The sequence below is a fragment of the Bombina bombina genome, chromosome 4 (genome assembly GCF_027579735.1).
Source record: "Bombina bombina isolate aBomBom1 chromosome 4, aBomBom1.pri, whole genome shotgun sequence".
In the NCBI taxonomy this organism is placed as follows: Eukaryota; Metazoa; Chordata; class Amphibia; order Anura; family Bombinatoridae; genus Bombina; species Bombina bombina.
Window position 1 is genome coordinate 779,405,305 of NC_069502.1, and position 18,916 is coordinate 779,424,220.

The window sequence follows — 18,916 nt, forward strand, 5'->3', positions numbered from 1 at the left end:
CAAACTTTTGATTGAAGAAAATAAACTAGCTATATTTAACCACTCTCTCCTACAACGTCCTAGCTTGTTGAGAGTTGCAAGAGAATGACTGGCTATGACAGTTAGGGGAGGAGCTATATTACAGCTCTGCTGTGGGTGTCCTCTTGCAACTTCCTGTTGGGAATGAGAATATCCCACAAGTAATGGATGATCCGTGGAATGGATACACCTTACAAGAGAAAAGTTGCTTAAAATTGCATGCACTATCTGAATCATTAAATGAAAAAAATAGAGTTTAGTATCCCTTTAATGGCAGTAAAACTAATTCATACAGGACTCGATTTATCAAGCACTTTTCTCCACACTGTGCGAACCTGCAGTCACGTTTTATCAAGCAGCGGTCATTAGACTTCCCAGCCCTGTTCTCCATCTTAGGTGGAGAATTTCAATCTCCTCTGTCTCTTCTGACTGGAGAGATTGACAGCTCCTGCCCGCGAGTGTGCAATGGTAAATGCCAGAGGAGAAGCCGGGCAGACAGGGTCGAATATGTCCGCCCCTGTCCGCCCATATTTGATAAATTGAGCTTACATTGGTGCCATAAGCAACAGCAGGCTTATGATGAAAGGAAGTCAAATCCAGTAGCTCTGGTTTAAATATGGGTCCAGTCAATGCTAGACTGACTGTACCATGAACAACAAGCAATTACTGAATTAAAAAAAAACAGAACAAGTAGTGCATATATGAGCCTATATGTTATATTGTTCAATACCACCTTGGCCACAGTTACAAAATAACATTATTGTAACATTACTGTGACATCACTATGTGTGTTTCCTCTCTTTGCTAAAATACATTTTATAAGCAACACAAAAGTCAGATTTATATTTTCATCCAGCATATTTCAGATACCTGCAGTAAAACCTAGACTCTAGAATGGCGGAGCCAATAATTATTTGGTGTTATAGGTCCTTTAAAACAAAATAACTGCTTAGGAAACCAACACAAACTCCACATTTATATTTTCATTCAGTATTCTTAAATATTTATTTTCAGTGTATCCCTTTTAATTACAAACATATCACATTTTTCATTGTTGTAATAAAAAAGCACTAAGCAGTGTCTTTTACTTAATTGAAATCATTGCAACATGTATTATTCATAATTTTAAATGGAATGTATTTCTTTTTTTAAGCTTTATTTGTGCAGTGTTCATTGCTTCCTGTCACAGCCCAATAAGTAGCCTGGGGTAACTACAGGAAGGCTTATCTAGCTTTATATTGTAAAACTTCTAGAGTAACACAAGCTGGTTTACTATCCAGTGAAGAATAGATAAAACAGGGGGTCTGTTTTACTGATGCTCAGAAGAGGCAGAGTGCACGTTACGTTATCAACATATCAGCTCTCATATCTCCCTGAGGGCAGGGCTGCACTGAAAATTTCTAGGTGCTTATTTAGAAAGAAAAGTTGATTGTTGTTTTTTACACAATCCAGTTTTTTTTATGCTTTAATTTAACATACAGTTCTGGGGAAAAAAAACTTAAGAGACCACTGAAACATAAGTTTCTCTGAATTTACTATTTAGTATGTGTTTGAGTACAATGAACATTTTTGTTTTATTCTATTTCTCCCAAATTCTAAATAAATATATTATCATTTAGGGAATTTATTTGCAGAAAAAGACAACTGGTCAAAGTAACAAAAAAGGTGCAGTGTTTTCAGATCTCGAATAATACAAAGAAAATGAGTTCATACTCATTTTTAGAGAACACAATACTAATGTTTTAACTATAGCAAGAGTTCAGAAATCAATATTTGGTGGAATAACCCTTATTTTTAATCACAACTTTCGTGCATCTTGGCACGCATGGTCCCACCATTCTTTCACATTACTGTTGAGTGACTTTATGCCACTCCTGGTGAAGATCGGCTTTGTTTGATGGCTTTTTGACATCCAAAATGTTAATTGTACTCACCTGCCTATAAATAGTAAAACAAGAGAAACTGATAATTATGCAGTGGTCTGGTAATTTTTTCCAGAGCTGTATTTGTATTTTATTATTATTATCAGGTATTTGTAGAGCGCCAATATATTCCACAGCACTATAAACATAGGCGGTATACAAAGTAACATTTATGGGGATCAAATAGGTAGAGGGCCCTGTTGTAGTCGGAACTTATGAAGGTGACTTACAAACAGCTAGACTCATAGGCTTATATGCTAAGGGGTTCAAGGGAATAGCAATGGAGTTAGGAAAGGTTAGTGTAGGTTATATGCGTCTCTGAAAAATAGAGTCTTTAGGGAGTGCTTGAAGAGGGAGTGGAGAAATAAGGCGGTAGTTAGATATGGAGGTTGGATTGAGAGAAGGTTTTTTGAGGATATGTGTGTGAACAGTGCATGTTTTAGAGATGAGGGAAATATAACGGTGCTGAGGGAGAGTTTGAAGATGTGTGTGGGTAAAGGGGTAAGGGTAAAAGAGAGGGAGGGGAGTAGCTGTGAGGGGATGGGGTAGAGGGGACAGGTAGTAAGGTCAGAGGACAGTATAAGGGCAGAAACCTCTTCCTCAGTAACAGGGGCAAAAGAGCATAATTCATTGCTATGTGGGTTTTGGATGATTGCGAGCTTTTAAAGGGGGTGGGAGACTGGTAGTATGTTTAGAGCTGATTTAATTTCTGATGGAGTCGATTTTGTTATTGAAGTGGCTGGCAAAATCTTGAGCTGAGATAGAAGTTGTATTAGGAAGTGGAGATGGGCGGAGAAGAGTATTGAACGTGGAGAAAAGATGTATAGGGTTTGAAGAAAGAGTAAAGATAAGAGTAGAGAAGTAAGATGAACTTGTAGTGAAGAAAGTCAGCTGAACTCAGAGACTTCCTCCAGTGTCGCTCAGCAGTACGGGAACATCTGCGTAGGTACCGTGTCAGAGGAGTATGCCAGGGCTGAGGATGAGTATGTGATTTCTGAGCTATGGTAGGTGGGGCCAGGTTGTCAAGAACCGATGTAAGGGTGGAGTTATAGTGGCAGATAGAATAGTCAGGGCAGGAAAAGGAAGGGATCGAAGAGAGGAAAGGTTTGAGAGAACTAGCAAGCTGTTGCTGATCTAATGACTTAATGGTGCTGTGAGGGGTAGAAGGAGGGAGAGTTGCAGCGAGGGATGTGATGTTACAAGTGAGGAGATGATGGTCGGAAAGAGGAAAAGGGGAGTTTGTGAAGTTTGAGATAGTGCATCAAATAGCTGAAAATCAGATCAAGGGAGTGGCCATCTTTGTGAGTAGGAGAGTCAGTCCATTGTCACAGGCCGAAAGAGGAAGTTAGTTATATAAGTTGTTTTGCAGAGGAGGCAGTGGGATTGTCAACAGGGAGGTTAAAGTCGCCAAGAATGGGGGCAGAGGTGTCTGCGGAAAGGACATAAGGTAGCCAGGCAGCAGAGTGATCTAGAAATTGAGTTGAGGAGCCAGGGGGTCGGTATATCACTGCAACACGTATAGAGAGGGGAGAGAATAAGCAAATTATGTGTGCTTCAAATGAGGAAAATGTGAGGGAAAAGAATGGCTGTATTTGTTGAAAGGTGCCACGAGAGGAAAGTAAAATACCTACACCACCTCCTTGTCTATTATCAGACCTAGGAGTGTGGCTGAAGTGGAGACCCCCATGTGACAGTGCAGCAGTGGAAGCTGTGTCTAAAGGAGAAAGCCAGGTTTTTGTGAGAGGCAGAAGGTTAAGAGAGTTGGAGATGAAGAGGTCATGAATAGAGTGCACAAGTGAAGGGGTGGTAGCTCTAGATGCAAGAGGAATGAGATTACCAGAGTTTAGTTTTCAATTGAAAGGCACACATGGATGTGCAAGGCTAGGAAGTTGTTGGGAACAAGGATTAGGGGAGATGTCAACAACAGCTAGTATAAGCAAGAGGGAGAGTGACATGAGATGAGATGCAGATTTGCAGTAATGAGACTGTTTTGGGGATGAGGTACAAGGGGGAGAGAGAGTCTTTAGGAATGTGTGAAGTTCATGAATACAAAAGTAAGGTGAGGTTAAGAGAGATGGGCTAATGAACAGTGCAGGTGGTGAGAAGGAAGGAGTAATTGAATAAAGTAGTTTGTTATAGAGACAAAAGTTAGCAAAAAGGAATATGAAGATATTGGAGCATTTTTACAAAAAAGAGGGAATTAGTGGATAAAACACAGTATTACAACATAACTTGCCTTAACCCTTGTCCAATCCTTGTTGTCATTTTTGTATAATTATTTTGCCCAATTGTTAATGCCTCACTTATAAATGTTCACTTAAGGGATGGGAACAAATGATGTTACAATAATACTATCTAACCCCAGCAATGCTACCCTATAGAAGTGTTAGATTTATAGGACAGAGCATTCAGTTGATTCCAATAAATTAGTTAATGACATGATCAAAGACAGTCAAAAGGCCAATTGGTAATAATTTAATTCAAGTTGAGATAAGTTAAAATAAACAGACAATAGAATTTGGAGGAGGCTGAGGTTATACCATTAGTTAACTTATACATTTTTGTATTGACAAGGTTTGAACATCACATAGCTAAAAGAAAAGATATCAACAAAGTAAATACATAACTTATACAGAAATTCGAAACGAAAAAAAGGGATGCACAGGAAAAGCACTTAAAGCATTTATTTTGAATGTAATAAGCAGCACATAAAAACAATAAAAAATACTTGCAAGTACAGGACAAGTGGTATGACGCGTTTCGGCCTAAGCCGTCATCAGATACCTAAGTATTTACTAGTACTATGGCCTTTTATAGGCATCTGTTATACTGATTTGGAACACCTGTTGGTCATTGATGCAAAACACACATGTGAGTATATACACTTCAAGTTTGTTATTTAACATAACTTATGTCACATACTACAGACACATACCAAAACAGAGACTTAGACAGAATACAAATGCCACAGAAAGCAGTGAATTTGGCAGGAGATGTTGCAGGACCCAATTCACCAAAAGAAAGAATTTAGTAATACTAAACGATTCATGTTTCATATCCCTTTAAACATAGAAAGAAATAATAAAACATTATACAATGTACTTAAAATTTAAATGTTTTATTTAGAAGTATTTTTATCCCTTAAAATGTCACTATATTTAAAAATAAAATAAAAAAATACCTCATCTCTGCTCCATGTTTTCCTCCTTGTAATTGCTTGAGGATGAGGTTGAGGAGTTTCTATCAGTGGAGGTTTTGCATCAATAGTTCTGTTAGTCACTTCAGCTGTTCTAGCATGATTTGATGGCGGAATTTTTCTAAAATTCAGACTCTCATCAAAGACCCGATCAACCAGCTGGTCAAGAAAAGATTAAATAAGTATCTTAAAACATCAAAAACTATTTCATGATATGTAACAAAGATAAACACATTTCTTTAGAAAAGGCAGCACAAAGATTAATCTGATAAAAAGTGAACAGCTCATTATTAAACAAATAGAAGTTAAAAGGACAGTATACACCAGAGTTTTGATTGTTTAAAAACAGAATTTATGTTTACCTGATAAATTACTTTCTCCAACGGTGTGTCCGGTCCACGGCGTCATCCTTACTTGTGGGATATTCTCTTCCCCAACAGGAAATGGCAAAGAGCCCAGCAAAGCTGGTCACATGATCCCTCCTAGGCTCCGCCTACCCCAGTCATTCGACCGACGTTAAGGAGGAATATTTGCATAGGAGAAACCATATGTTACCGTGGTGACTGTAGTTAAAGAAAATAAATTATCAGACCTGATTAAAAAAACCAGGGCGGGCCGTGGACCGGACACACCGTTGGAGAAAGTAATTTATCAGGTAAACATAAATTCTGTTTTCTCCAACATAGGTGTGTCCGGTCCACGGCGTCATCCTTACTTGTGGGAACCAATACCAAAGCTTTAGGACACGGATGAAGGGAGGGAGCAAATCAGGTCACCTAAATGGAAGGCACCACGGCTTGCAAAACCTTTCTCCCAAAAATAGCCTCAGAAGAAGCAAAAGTATCAAATTTGTAAAATTTAGAAAAAGTGTGCAGTGAAGACCAAGTCGCTGCCTTACATATCTGATCAACAGAAGCCTCGTTCTTGAAGGCCCATGTGGAAGCCACAGCCCTAGTGGAGTGAGCTGTGATTCTTTCAGGAGGCTGCCGTCCGGCAGTCTCATAAGCCAATCGGATAATGCTTTTAATCCAGAAGGAGAGAGAGGTAGAAGTTGCTCTTTGACCTCTCCGTTTACCAGAATAAACAACAAACAAAGACAAAGTTTGTCTGAAATCCTTAGTAGCTGCTAAGTAAAATTTGAGAGCACGAACTACATCCAAGTTGTGCAACAAACGTTCCTTCTTTGAAACTGGATTAGGACACAAAGAAGGCACAACTATCTCCTGGTTAATGTTTTTGTTAGAAACAACTTTTGGAAGAAAACCAGGTTTAGTACGCAAAACCACCTTATCTGCATGGAACACCAGATAAGGAGAAGAACACTGCAGAGCAGATAATTCTGAAACTCTTCTAGCAGAAGAAATTGCAACCAAAAACAAAACTTTCCAAGATAATAACTTAATATCAACGGAATGTAAGGGTTCAAACGGAACCCCCTGAAGAACTGAAAGAACTAGGTTGAGACTCCAAGGAGGAGTCAAAATTTTGTAAACAGGCTTGATTCTAACCAGAGCCTGAACAAAGGCTAGAACATCTGGCACAGTTGCCAGCTTTTTGTGAAGTAACACAGACAAGGCAGAAATCTGTCCCATCAAGGAAATTGCAGATAATCCTTTTTCCAATCCTTCTCGAAGGAAGGATAGACTCTTAGGAATCTTAACCTTGTCCCAAGGGAATCCTGCAGATTCACACCAACAGATATACCAAATTATGTGGTAATTTTTCTGGTTACAGGCTTTCAGGCCTGAACAAGAGTATTAATAACAGAATCTGAGAACCCTCGCTTTGATAAGATCAAGCGTTCAATCTCCAAGCAGTCAGCTGGAGTGGGTCGAACGGACCTAGAACAAGAAGGTCTCGTCTCAAAGGTAGCTTCCATGGTGGAGCCGATGACATATTCACCAGATCTGCATACCAAGTCCTGCGTGGCCACGCAGGAGCTATCAAAATCACCGACGCCCTCTCCTCCTGGCTACCGGCCTGGGGATGAGAGGAAACGGCGGGAACACATAAGCTAGTTTGAAGGTCCAAGGTGCTACTAGTGCATCCACTAGAGCCGCCTTGGGATCCCTGGATCTGTACCCGTAGTAAGGAACTCTGAAGTTCTGACGAGAGGCCATCAGATCCATGTCTGGAATGCCCCACGGTTGAGTGACTTGGGCAAAGATTTCCGGATGGAGTTCCCACTCCCCCGGATGCAATGTCTGACGACTCAGAAAATCCGCTTCCCAATTTTCCACTCCTGGGATGTGGATAGCAGACAGGTGGCAGGAGTGAGACTCCGCCCATAGAATGATTTTGGTCACTTCTTCCATCGCTAGGGAACTCCTTGTTCCCCCCTGATGGTTGATGTATGAACTTGGCCCTCGCTAGCTGAGGCCAAGCTTTGAGAGCATTGAATATCGCTCTCAGTTCCAGAATATTTATCGGTAGAAGAGATTCTACCCGAGACCAAAGACCCTGAGCTTTCAGGGATCCCCAGACCGCGCCCCAGCCCATCAGACTGGCGTCGGTCGTGACAATGACCCACTCTGGTCTGCGGAAGGTCATCCCTTGTGACAGGTTGTCCAGGGACAGCCACCAACGGAATGAGTCTCTGGTCCTCTGATTTACTTGTATCTTCGGAGACAAGTCTGAATAGTCCCCATTCCACTGACTGAGCATGAACAGTTGTAATGGTCTTAGATGAATGCGCACAAAAGGAACTATGTCCATTGCCGCTACCATCAAACCTATCACTTCCATGCACTGCGCTATGGAAGGAAGAGGAACGGAATGAAGTATCCGACAAGAGTCTAGAAGTTTTGTTTTTCTGGCTTCTGTCAGAAAAATCCTCATTTCTAAAAAGACCTATCCTGAGGAAGGGCGTGGCCCTTGCCCCCAGTGATATCAGAGATAATCTCTTTCAAGTCAGGGCCAAAGAGTGTTTTCCCCTTGAAAGGAATGTCAAGCAATTTGTTCTTGGAAGACGCATCCGCTGCCCAAGATTTTAACCAAAGCGCTCTGCGCCACAATAGCAAACCCAGAATTTTTTCGCCGCTAACCTAGCCAATTGCAAGGTGGCGTCTAGGGTGAAAGAATTAGCCAATTTAAGAGCATGAATTCTGTCCATAATCTCCTCATAAGAAGAAGAAATACTAATAATCGTCTTTCCTAGCTCATCAAACTAGAAACACGCGGCTGCAGTGACAGGGACAATGCATGCAATTGGTTGTAGAAGGGAACCTTGCTGAACAAACATCTTTAGCAGACCTTCTAATTTTTTATCCATAGGATCTTGGAAAGCACAACTATCTTCTATGGGTATAGTGGCGCGCTTGTGTAGAGTAGAAACCGCCCCCTCGACCTTGGGGACTGTCTGCCATCAGTCCTTTCTGGGGTCGACTATAGGAAAACAATTTTATAAATATGGGGGGAGGTACTAAAGGTATACCGGGCCTGTCCCATTCTTTACTAACAATGTACGCCACCCGCTTGGATATAGGAAAAGCTTCGGGGGGCCCCGGGGCCTCTAAGAACTTTTCCATTTTACATAGTGGTTCTGGAATGACCAGATAATCACAATCATCCAAATTGGATAACACCTCCTTAAGCAGAGCGCGGAGATGTTCCAACTTAAATTTAAAAGTAATCACATCAGGTTCAGCTTGTTGAGAAATGTTTCCTGAATCTGAAATTTCTCCCTCAGACAAAACCTCCCTGGCCCCCTCAGACTGGTGTAGGGGCCCTTCAGAAACCATATCATCAGCGTTCTCATGCTCTACAGAATTTTCTAAAACAGAGCAGTCGCGCTTTCGCTGATAAGTGGGCATATTGGCTAAAATGTTTTTGATAGAATTATCCATTACAGCCGTTAAATGTTGCATAGTAAGGAGTATTGGCGCACTAGATGTACTAGGGGCCTCCTGTATGGGCAAGACTGGTGTAGACGAAGGAGGGGATGATGCAGTACCATGCTTACTCCCCTCACTTGAGGAATCATCTTGGGCATCATTTTTACTAAATTTTTTTATGACATAAAATACATATAGTTAAATGAGAAGGAACCTTGGTTTCCCCACAGTCAGAACACAATCTATCTGGTAGTTCAGACATGTTAAACAGGCATAAACTTGATAACAAAGCACAAAAAACGTTTTAAAATAAAACCGTTACTGTCACTTTAAATTTTAAACTAAACACACTTTATTACTGCAATTGCGAAAAAGTATGAAGGAATTGTTCAAAATTCACCAAAATTTCACCACAGTGTCTTAAAGCCTTAAAAGTATTGCACACCAAATTTGGAAGCTTTAACCCTTAAAATAACGGAACCGGAGCCGTTTTTATATTTAACCCCTTTACAGTCCCTGGAATCTGCTTTGCTGAGACCCAACCAAGCCCAAAGGGGAATACGATACCAAATGATGCCTTCAGAAAGACTTTTCTATGTATCAGAGCTCCACACACATGCAGCTGCATGCCATGCTGTCCTCAAAAACAAGTGCGCCATACCGGCGCGAAAATGAGGCTCTGACTATGATTAGGGAAAGCCCCTAAAGAATAAGGTGTCTAAAACAGTGCCTGCCGATATAATCATATCAAAATACCCAGAATAAATGATTCCTCAAGGCTAAATATGTGTTAATAATGAATCGATTTAGCCCAGAAAAAGTCTACAGTCTTAATAAGCCCTTGTGAAGCCCTTATTTACTATCTTAATAAACATGGCTTACCGGATCCCATAGGGAAAATGACAGCTTCCAGCATTACATCGTCTTGTTAGAATGTGTCATACCTCAAGCAGTAAGAGACTGCACACTGTTCCCCCAACTGAAGTTAATTGCTCTCAACAGTCCTGTGTGGAACAGCCATGGATTTTAGTTATGGTGCTAAAATCATTTTCCTCATACAAACAGAAATCTTCATCTCTTTTCTGTTTCTGAGTAAATAGTACATACCAGCACTATTTTAAAATAACAAACTCTTGATTGAATAATAAAAACTACAGTTAAACACTAAAAAACTCTAAGCCATCTCCGTGGAGATGTTGCCTGTACAACGGCAAAGAGAATGACTGGGGTAGGCGGAGCCTAGGAGGGATCATGTGACCAGCTTTGCTGGGCTCTTTGCCATTTCCTGTTGGGGAAGAGAATATCCCACAAGTAAGGATGACGCCGTGGACCGGACACACCTATGTTGGAGAAAATATGGATAATCCCTTTATTACCCATTCTCCAGTTTTGCATAACCAACACGGTTATATTTATATACTTTTAACTCTGTGATTACCTTGTATCTAAGCCTATGCAGACTGTCCCCTTATCTTTAGGTTCTTTTGACAGACTTGCATTTTAGCTAATCAGTGCTGACTCATAAATAACTTCATGGGAGTGAGCACAATTATCAATATGACACACATAAACTAGTGCTGTCTATCTGTGAAAAACTGTCAAAATACACTAAGATAAGAGGCAGTTAAACGGCTTCAAAATAAGCATATGAGCTTACTTAGGTTTAGATTTCCACATGGAAAGCAAATTTGATGATAAAAGTAAATTGGAAAGTTGTTAAAATTGCATGCCCTATCTGAATCATTCAAGTTTAATTTTGACTAGACTGTCCCTTTGGGTGTTAGCTTCTAGTTTTGCAGCAAAATACTGTAGTACTTTGTAATCAAGTACTTGAATAAAATATGAGCACAGCCCACATCTTGTAAATACCTTATTTACTTTTTTAATCTAGTTTATTTCTGCAATATGCACTTTATACACTACTTTTATGTCTAATAGTGGCCTGAAAGTAGACATGTGCATGGCGAAAAAATTCAGTTCGGAACGATTCAGATTTTTTCGAATTTCGGTTCGGAGCGATTCGAATTCTGAAAAATTTGAATCAATTCGGTTCGGATTTGTTTCGGATTCATTCGGATTCGAATAAATTCGGTTCGGATTTGTGTCGGATTCGAATAAATTCGTCTGGATTCGGTTCGATTCGGAAATTCGGAATTTCGGTAAGTGTTAGGTGGGATTAGACTAGTATTATGTACTAAATTCTTCTGGATTCGGTTCGATTCGGAATTTCGGTAAGTGTTAGGTGGGATTAGATTTATACTGTACAATAGTAGTGTAATCCATGGCCATCCGAATTTCCCGAATAAATCCGAAGTAATTCGGAATTTATTCGGTAAATTCAGCAATATTTTAATTCGGAAATTCGGTTTGATCCGAATTTGCCGAATCGATCCGAAACGAATCGCACATATCTACCTGAAAGTAGGCATTAAATTAAAAAGGTATAAGGAAGTAATTACACGGGCCAACTAAAAACTTTTTTTTTTAGTTGCCAAGGACGTTTGAATGAGTTTAGGATATTTTTGGGGTGCTGAATCCAAAAATGACTTCAGTTTAACTGAATTGGCTCTAGATTTTGAGATAATGGGTACCCTTCAAATTATGATTTTACCCCAAATAAGACCTATGGCTGCTGCCATATACAAAAGGGTTTGGTCTGTCTTTTTTACTCTGTAACATTGTTTTTATCTTATGTCATCTTTAATTTAATCTTATCTTTAACATTGTTGAAAGTTTATCCATTGAAAATAATGTGTTTTATTGCACAAGGGTAACCGCTATGCATCTCTTCCAATTGGTCACTCAACAAAACTTAAAAAAGAATATGAAAATATCAAAATGGTCTTGTAGATGCTCTGCTTTCGTAAGCAGCAGTGGTCTATTTGTGTTGATCTAAAGATGGTGAACTTCTTGCTTGGGTAGTAAAAGTTGATACACAAAGTACCCATGTTTCATCTGCCTGTGGGATAGTAGGGCAAAGCAAGAGCATTGGAAAAGAGTGACATGGCCTTCAAGGGAAGACATAACTGTAGGTGCAGCAAACATCATTAATGAGCCATTAGTTGACAGAGAAAAAAAAATCATTCTTCCACCACTCGATTTCAAGCATGGACTGATGAAGCAATTTGTAGATTGTTCCTTGGACTAAGTTTTTAAAAACTAAAATTAGGAATTTTTCATGGTCCTCAAATTCCTTAAAAACAATTAATTTCACAAAATGTATGAATGATGTTGAAGCTTCTGCTTGGTGCAGTTATGTCTTAGTTGTCACAAAGCAGACAATTATGAAGACTTGGTGCAAAACATGCTTGCAAACTTTAAAAATGTGGGTGCTAATATGAGCATAAAGGTACACTTTCTCCATAGACAGGTTTTCAGATAATCTTGGTGATTTTAGTGAGAGGTTCCATCAGTATATAAAGGTGATGGAGCAAAGGTATAAAGGCAGATGGGGCAGACTACTGCTGGAGCCTCCAACATGAATGTCCTAATGACCTCATTTCCTACATTACAGTATACTTATCACATGAATTTTGTCAAACTATACTCACTGGTAAACAATTTGCCAGCTTGAAAACATAATTTTATTGACTGCAAACCACCATTTAAAATGACAACAACAAAAAAAGTCTATATGTTTGTTATATATATATTGCAAGATGGTGCATAATGCAAAAAAACATAATTTATGCTTACCTGATAAATTCCTTTCTCCTGTAGTGTAGTCAGTCCACGAGTCATCCATTACTTATGGGATTATATCTCCTCCCTAACAGGAAGTGCAAGAGGATCACCCAAGCAGAGCTGCTATATAGCTCCTCCCCTCTACGTCATACCCAGTCATTCGACCGAAACCAAACGAGAAAGGAGAAACTATAGGGTGCAGTGGTGACTGGAGTTTAATTTAAAATTTAGACCTGCCGTAAAAACAGGGCGGGCCGTGGACTGACTACACTACAGGAGAAAGGAATTTATCAGGTAAGCATAAATTATGTTTTCTCCTGTTAAGTGTAGTCAGTCCACGGGTCATCCATTACTTATGGGATACCAATACCAAAGCTAAAAGTACACGGATGACGGGAGGGACAGGCAGGATCTTTACACGGAAGGAACCACTGCCTGAAGAACCTTTCTCCCAAAAACAGCCTCCGAAGAAGCAAAAGTGTCAAATTTGTAAAATTTCGAAAAGGTGTGAAGTGAAGACCAAGTTGCAGCCTTGCAAATCTGTTCAACAGAGGCCTCATTTTTAAAGGCCCAAGTGGAAGCCACAGCTCTAGTAGAATGAGCTGTAATTCTTTCAGGAGGCTGCTGTCCAGCAGTCTCATAGGCTAAACGTATTATGCTACGAAGCCAGAAAGAGAGAGAGGTAGCCGAAGCTTTTTGACCTCTCCTCTGTCCAGAATAAACGACAAACAGGGAAGAAGTTTGGCGAAAATCTTTAGTTGCCTGCAAATAAAATTTCAGGGCACGGACGACGTCCAGATTGTGCAGAAGTCGTTCCTTCTTTGAAGAAGGATTAGGACACAATGATGGAACAACAATCTCTTGATTGATATTCCTGTTAGTGACTACCTTAGGTAAGAACCCAGGTTTAGTACGCATAACTACCTTGTCTGAATGAAAAATCAGATAAGGAGAATCACAATGTAAGGCCGATAACTCAGAGACTCTTTGAGCCGAGGAAATAGCCATTAAAAACAGAACTTTCCAAGATAACAGCTTGATATCAATGGAATGAAGGGGTTCAAACGGAACACCCTGTAAAACGTTAAGAACTAAGTTTAAGCTCCACGGCGGAGCAACAGTTTTAAACACAGGCTTAATCCTGGCCAAAGCCTGACAAAAAGCCTGAACGTCTGGAACTTCTGACAGACGTTTGTGTAAAAGGATGGACAGAGCTGAGATCTGTCCCTTTAACGAACTAGCAGATAAACCCTTTTCTAAACCTTCTTGTAGAAAAGACAATATCCTAGGAATCCTAACCTTACTCCATGAGTAACTCTTGGATTCGCACCAATGCAAGTATTTACGCCATATTTTATGGTAAATTTTCCTGGTAACAGGTTTCCTAGCCTGTATTAAGGTATCAATCACTGACTCCGAGAATCCACGCTTTGATAGAATCAAGCGTTCAATCTCCATGCAGTCAGCCTCAGAGAAATTAGATTTGGATGTTTGAAAGGACCCTGAATCAGAAGGTCCTGTCTCAGAGGCAGAGACCATGGTGGACAGGACGACATGTCCACTAGATCTGCATACCAGGTCCTGCGTGGCCACGCAGGCGCTATTAGAATCACCGATGCTCTCTCCTGTTTGATCCTGGCAATCAATCGAGGAAGCATCGGGAAGGGTGGAAACACATAAGCCATGTTGAAGACCCAAGGTGCTGTCAGAGCATCTATCAGTACCGCTCCCGGGTCCCTGGACCTGGATCCGTAACAAGGAAGCTTGGCGTTCTGGCGAGACGCCATGAGATCCAGATCTGGTTTGCCCCAACGCCGAAGCAGTTGGGCAAATACCTCCGGATGAAGTTCCCACTCCCCCGGATGAAAAGTCTGGCGACTTAGGAAATCCGCCTCCCAGTTCTCCACGCCTGGGATGTGGATCGCTGACAGGTGGCAAGAGTGAGACTCTGCCCAGCGAATTATCTTTGAGACTTCCATCATCGCTAGGGAACTCCTTGTCCCTCCCTGATGGTTGATGTAAGCCACAGTCGTGATGTTGTCCGACTGAAACCTGATGAACCTCAGAGTTGCTAACTGAGGCCAAGCCAGAAGGGCATTGAAAACTGCTCTTGAACCAAATTTGTTATAGCAACCAAATTTTCACAATAAATGCAATAAGTTAGCAAAGGATTTCACCCACCAGCAAATGGATGATTAACCCCTTAATACCCAAAAATGGATAACAGATATAAAACGTTTTATCACAGTCAAAGCACAGTCTCACAGGTCTGCTGTGAGTGATTACCTCCCTCAAAACTAGTTTTGGAGACCCCTGGGCTCTGTAGAGACGTCCTGGATCATGGAGGAAGGAATAGGAAGACTGTGAGTGAATTCTTACTGCGCAAGAAAGCGCCAAAATAGGCCCCTCCCACTCATATTATAGCAGTGGGGAAGCTCAGCAAACTGAATTTATTCATAAATAACGACAGCCATGTGGAAAAATAATGCCCAAAAATCTTTATCACCAAGTACCTCAGAGAAAAACGATTAACATGCCAGTAAAACGTTTTAAAATAAAATTATGAAAAGATACTAATAAGCCTGCTGCTAGTCGCTTACACTGCAGTGGGGGCTCAAATATAAGTTAAATGTACACAGTATTTTCTTAGTGAAGTTCCATTCCCCAGAAATACCTCAGTGTAACATACATACATATCAGCCTGATACCAGTCGCTACTACTGCATTTAAGGCTGCACTTACATCATATGGGTATTAGCAGTATTTTCTCAGTCAATTCCATTCCTTAGAAAATAATATACTGCAACATACCTCCTTGCAGGTGAACCCTGCCCGCTGTCCCCTGATCTGAAGTTACCTCACTCCTCAGAATGGCCGAGAACAGCAAATAGATCTTAGTTACGACCGCTAAGATCATACATAAACTCAGGTAGATTCTTCTTCTAATGCTGCCTGAGAAAAAACAACACACTCCGGTGCTGTTTAAAATAACAAACTTTTGATTGAAGATATAAAAACTAATTTTAATAACCACAGTCCTCTCACACGTCCTATCTATTAGTTAGGTGCAAGAGAATGACTGGGTATGACGTAGAGGGGAGGAGCTATATAGCAGCTCTGCTTGGGTGATCCTCTTGCACTTCCTGTTAGGGAGGAGATATAATCCCATAAGTAATGGATGACCCGTGGACTGACTACACTTAACAGGAGAAATAACACATTTTATCTTTATAAATTTAATAATCAATTGTTATTGAAAAATCTAGGCAAAAAAGCCAAAATTTATGTGTTCTAGAAATCTGGGTTTTAAAAATAGATAGGAAACAATGACTCCTGAATTGCTATATATTATTTATACCAATGAAAATGGAACAAAAATATTTTATATGGTTGTGTTTTCCCATATAGCCTTAAAGTGATGGTAAATTCACCCTAACAGTTTCACATATTACGAAAGGTCTTCTCCTAACTAGCATATCGATATGCTTATTTAGCACAAAAGTCAACTGTACTTTAATTTACCAGCGTTTTATTCACGCTACATTTCCTCATCTAATGCAGTCTCTCACTATGATTTTCGTTTAGGCTTACTTGACTGGCAGCTGTTGTAGCCAATCGTAGCCTTACCATGCGCACCATGTAAATCAATTACCGCACGCTCCCGTGCTTGGAACTCTGCTTGTAATTTAAAATGCGCATGCGTAACCTTCTACGCTATTTGTGCAACATAAACAGTGATGCTGCTTACTGTTAATACTAAGCAGCATAACTGATTATGTTGCGTAAATAGCATAGAGGGTTGGGCATGCGCATTTTAAATTACAAGCAGAGTTTCAAGCAAGGGAGCGTGCAGTAATTGATTTACATGGGGCGCATGGTGAGGTTACGTTTGGCTACAACAGCTGCCAGTCAAGGAAGCCTAAAAGAAAATCGTAGTTAGAGGCTGCATTAGATGAGGAAATGTAGCGTGAATAAAACGCTGGTAAATTAAAGTACAGTTGACTTTTGTGCTAAATAAGCATATCGATATGCTAGTTAGGAGAAGACCTTTCGTAATATGTGAAACTGTTGGGGCGAATTCGCCATCACTTTAAGATCAAAAACTCACCAGCATTGAAAGAAATCATGCAAAATCTTTAAGGATTTTTTAGTATTATATTGCAATGCATGTATCTCTCCAGAACAGCCATAGCTAAATAAACAACGTCCAGAACAGCCATAGCTAAATAAAAAGCTCTCAAGATAAAATTTGCATTTCTAAAATTCTTTGAGGCACCTAACACTGCCAGATTGGAGAGTGTTAAATCATTAGGCCCATATTTTTGTATTTCTACAAACTAAAGGTTATTTTCTTTAAAAAATACATAAAAATGCCTGGTTTGCAGAAAAAAACAAGGCATTATTTGTGTGGGTAACTCAAATATTTTTTTAAGAAATATATGTGTAAAGAAAATATGGACCAAACAACATAACCAACTCTGGCACAGGGGTAAGAAAATGGCATAGCAGTAAAGTGGTTAAAGGGACATTAAACACTTTGGGATGGTACTATAAAATGATAAATTATAAAAACTCTGCAATATAATTTCATTATTTATGTTGTCCCCTTTTCCTGAAATTCCATTCTGAAATTTTGAGCTTTTCAGTTCCTGTTAGAAATGGAAGTGCAGAACACTGTTATATTGCACACAGCCATTGGCTGCACACTCTAGTGACCAATTTATAACTGTCTCTAATTGGCCACAGCAGAGAAGGTAACCTAAGTTACAACATGGTAGCTCCCATTGTTTTATAGACACTAAAACTTTACACTTAATTTGTCAATATTTTAACAGCTAATGAAACTTTGAATGCATCATTCTATCTAACATTTATTTAGTGTTTAATGTCCCTTTAAATATTGCATTTGGTTAATATCCATTACCATAGAATAAGAATAAGGAAAATCATTAGCAACATTTGTATTTTAGCTTATGCCTTTGCTGCAACTAAAAAAAACAGTTTTTGGAACAGAACACCTACAAACAAAAATGTAATATAAAATGATTATTTGCAGTAAAAATACAAAACGTTACAATATACAGTCACAAGTAATACGTTTTAATTAACGCCATGAGAGTCCAGTAAATCGGATGCAGTTAAAGATGAAGTTAAAGAGCAAACAGTAGCAAACATAGACAAAGTGAAATGTAAGCAAAACAAAAATTGTAAGCAAATGGCTTTTGTATGTGAAAAGCAAAAGAAATAAAGAAAAGAAAGAACCTTATGTACTTCTTCGTGAAGATCCCCTACCTCTTCCCTGGTGTCTATGGCTGAACCAGGGGTGGTAGCTGCAGTGCTTACTGTGGTACTAGGTGCCGTGCCAGATGAAGTCACTGAATCTATTTCCCCTGCAACATCATTTATTTCCCGTGCAATGAGAGCTAAGTCCTGGCTTATCCTACAAAATAAAGCATAAAGGATTAGACTCTTTGGAAATCAATGTGTCATTCAGATAAAAACAATCTTGAAAGAAAATGTGTTAAGATCAGTCAGTCTTACATAAAATGCTGAAAAAATATTTCTATCATAGTATTGCAGTATGCAGTAATACGTTTTTTATTGGACTAAGATCACATAGTAAAAGACAAGCTTTCGAGAGTTTCCTCTTCTTCAGAGAAATAGTAATGTCAAAATCCTGGGGAAAATCCTTACAGCATGTAGCAATACTATTCTAGGTGATGTCCTAGATGTTCACTACGCTGGTTTTGTCCCCCACAGGGCAGGCCGAGACAACACCGCGCAAGAGTTGACTCTTATCTCATATGCTAAATCCAATAGGATAAAGTCTGTGTTGGTAGCAACGAAAGCAGTAAAATAATTTGACTGCACAGAACGGTCCTTCTTAAGAAAAACCTTGGAGTCGTTTGGTTTTTGCCCCAAGATTAGAAACCATATTTTTAGTCTTTATTCCTCCTTTACAGTAAGAGCTATTGGAGTCCTATCAGACCCATTCAAAGTAGAAAATGGCAAGCGTCAGGGGCTCCCACTCTCTCCTACACTATCTAATGATGGAAATTTTTGCAGCGAATATTCACTAGAATAAAGAGATAATTGTCATCTAGATTGGGCCCCACAATTTCAAGACAGTGATGTACGCAGATGAGGTACTCCTATCTTTATCATCAAAAATGACTTAAATTCCAACTGCACTAAAAAGAGTTCCAAAAATGTCCTACTTATAGGGACAGTATACCCCAGAATTGTTATTGTTTAAAAAGATA

General features: G+C 39.7%; 1 protein-coding gene across 6 annotated transcripts in view; it reads right to left on the reverse strand.

Annotated features, from left to right (window-relative positions):
• Nucleotides 1–18,916, reverse strand: part of CEP170 (centrosomal protein 170) — a 433,169-nt gene that overhangs the window by 82,536 nt on the left and 331,717 nt on the right. For 3 of the 6 annotated variants that reach the window (XM_053711143.1, XM_053711141.1, XM_053711146.1), the window contains 2 exons: nt 17,916–18,093; nt 5,122–5,295 (listed from right to left, as the gene is read on the reverse strand). In XM_053711143.1, the coding sequence (XP_053567118.1) occupies nt 5,122–5,295; nt 17,916–18,093 (352 nt within the window). The remainder of the gene's footprint in view (nt 1–5,121; nt 5,296–17,915; nt 18,094–18,916) is intronic. The other 3 variants (XM_053711144.1, XM_053711142.1, XM_053711145.1) reach the window with 2 other exon arrangements.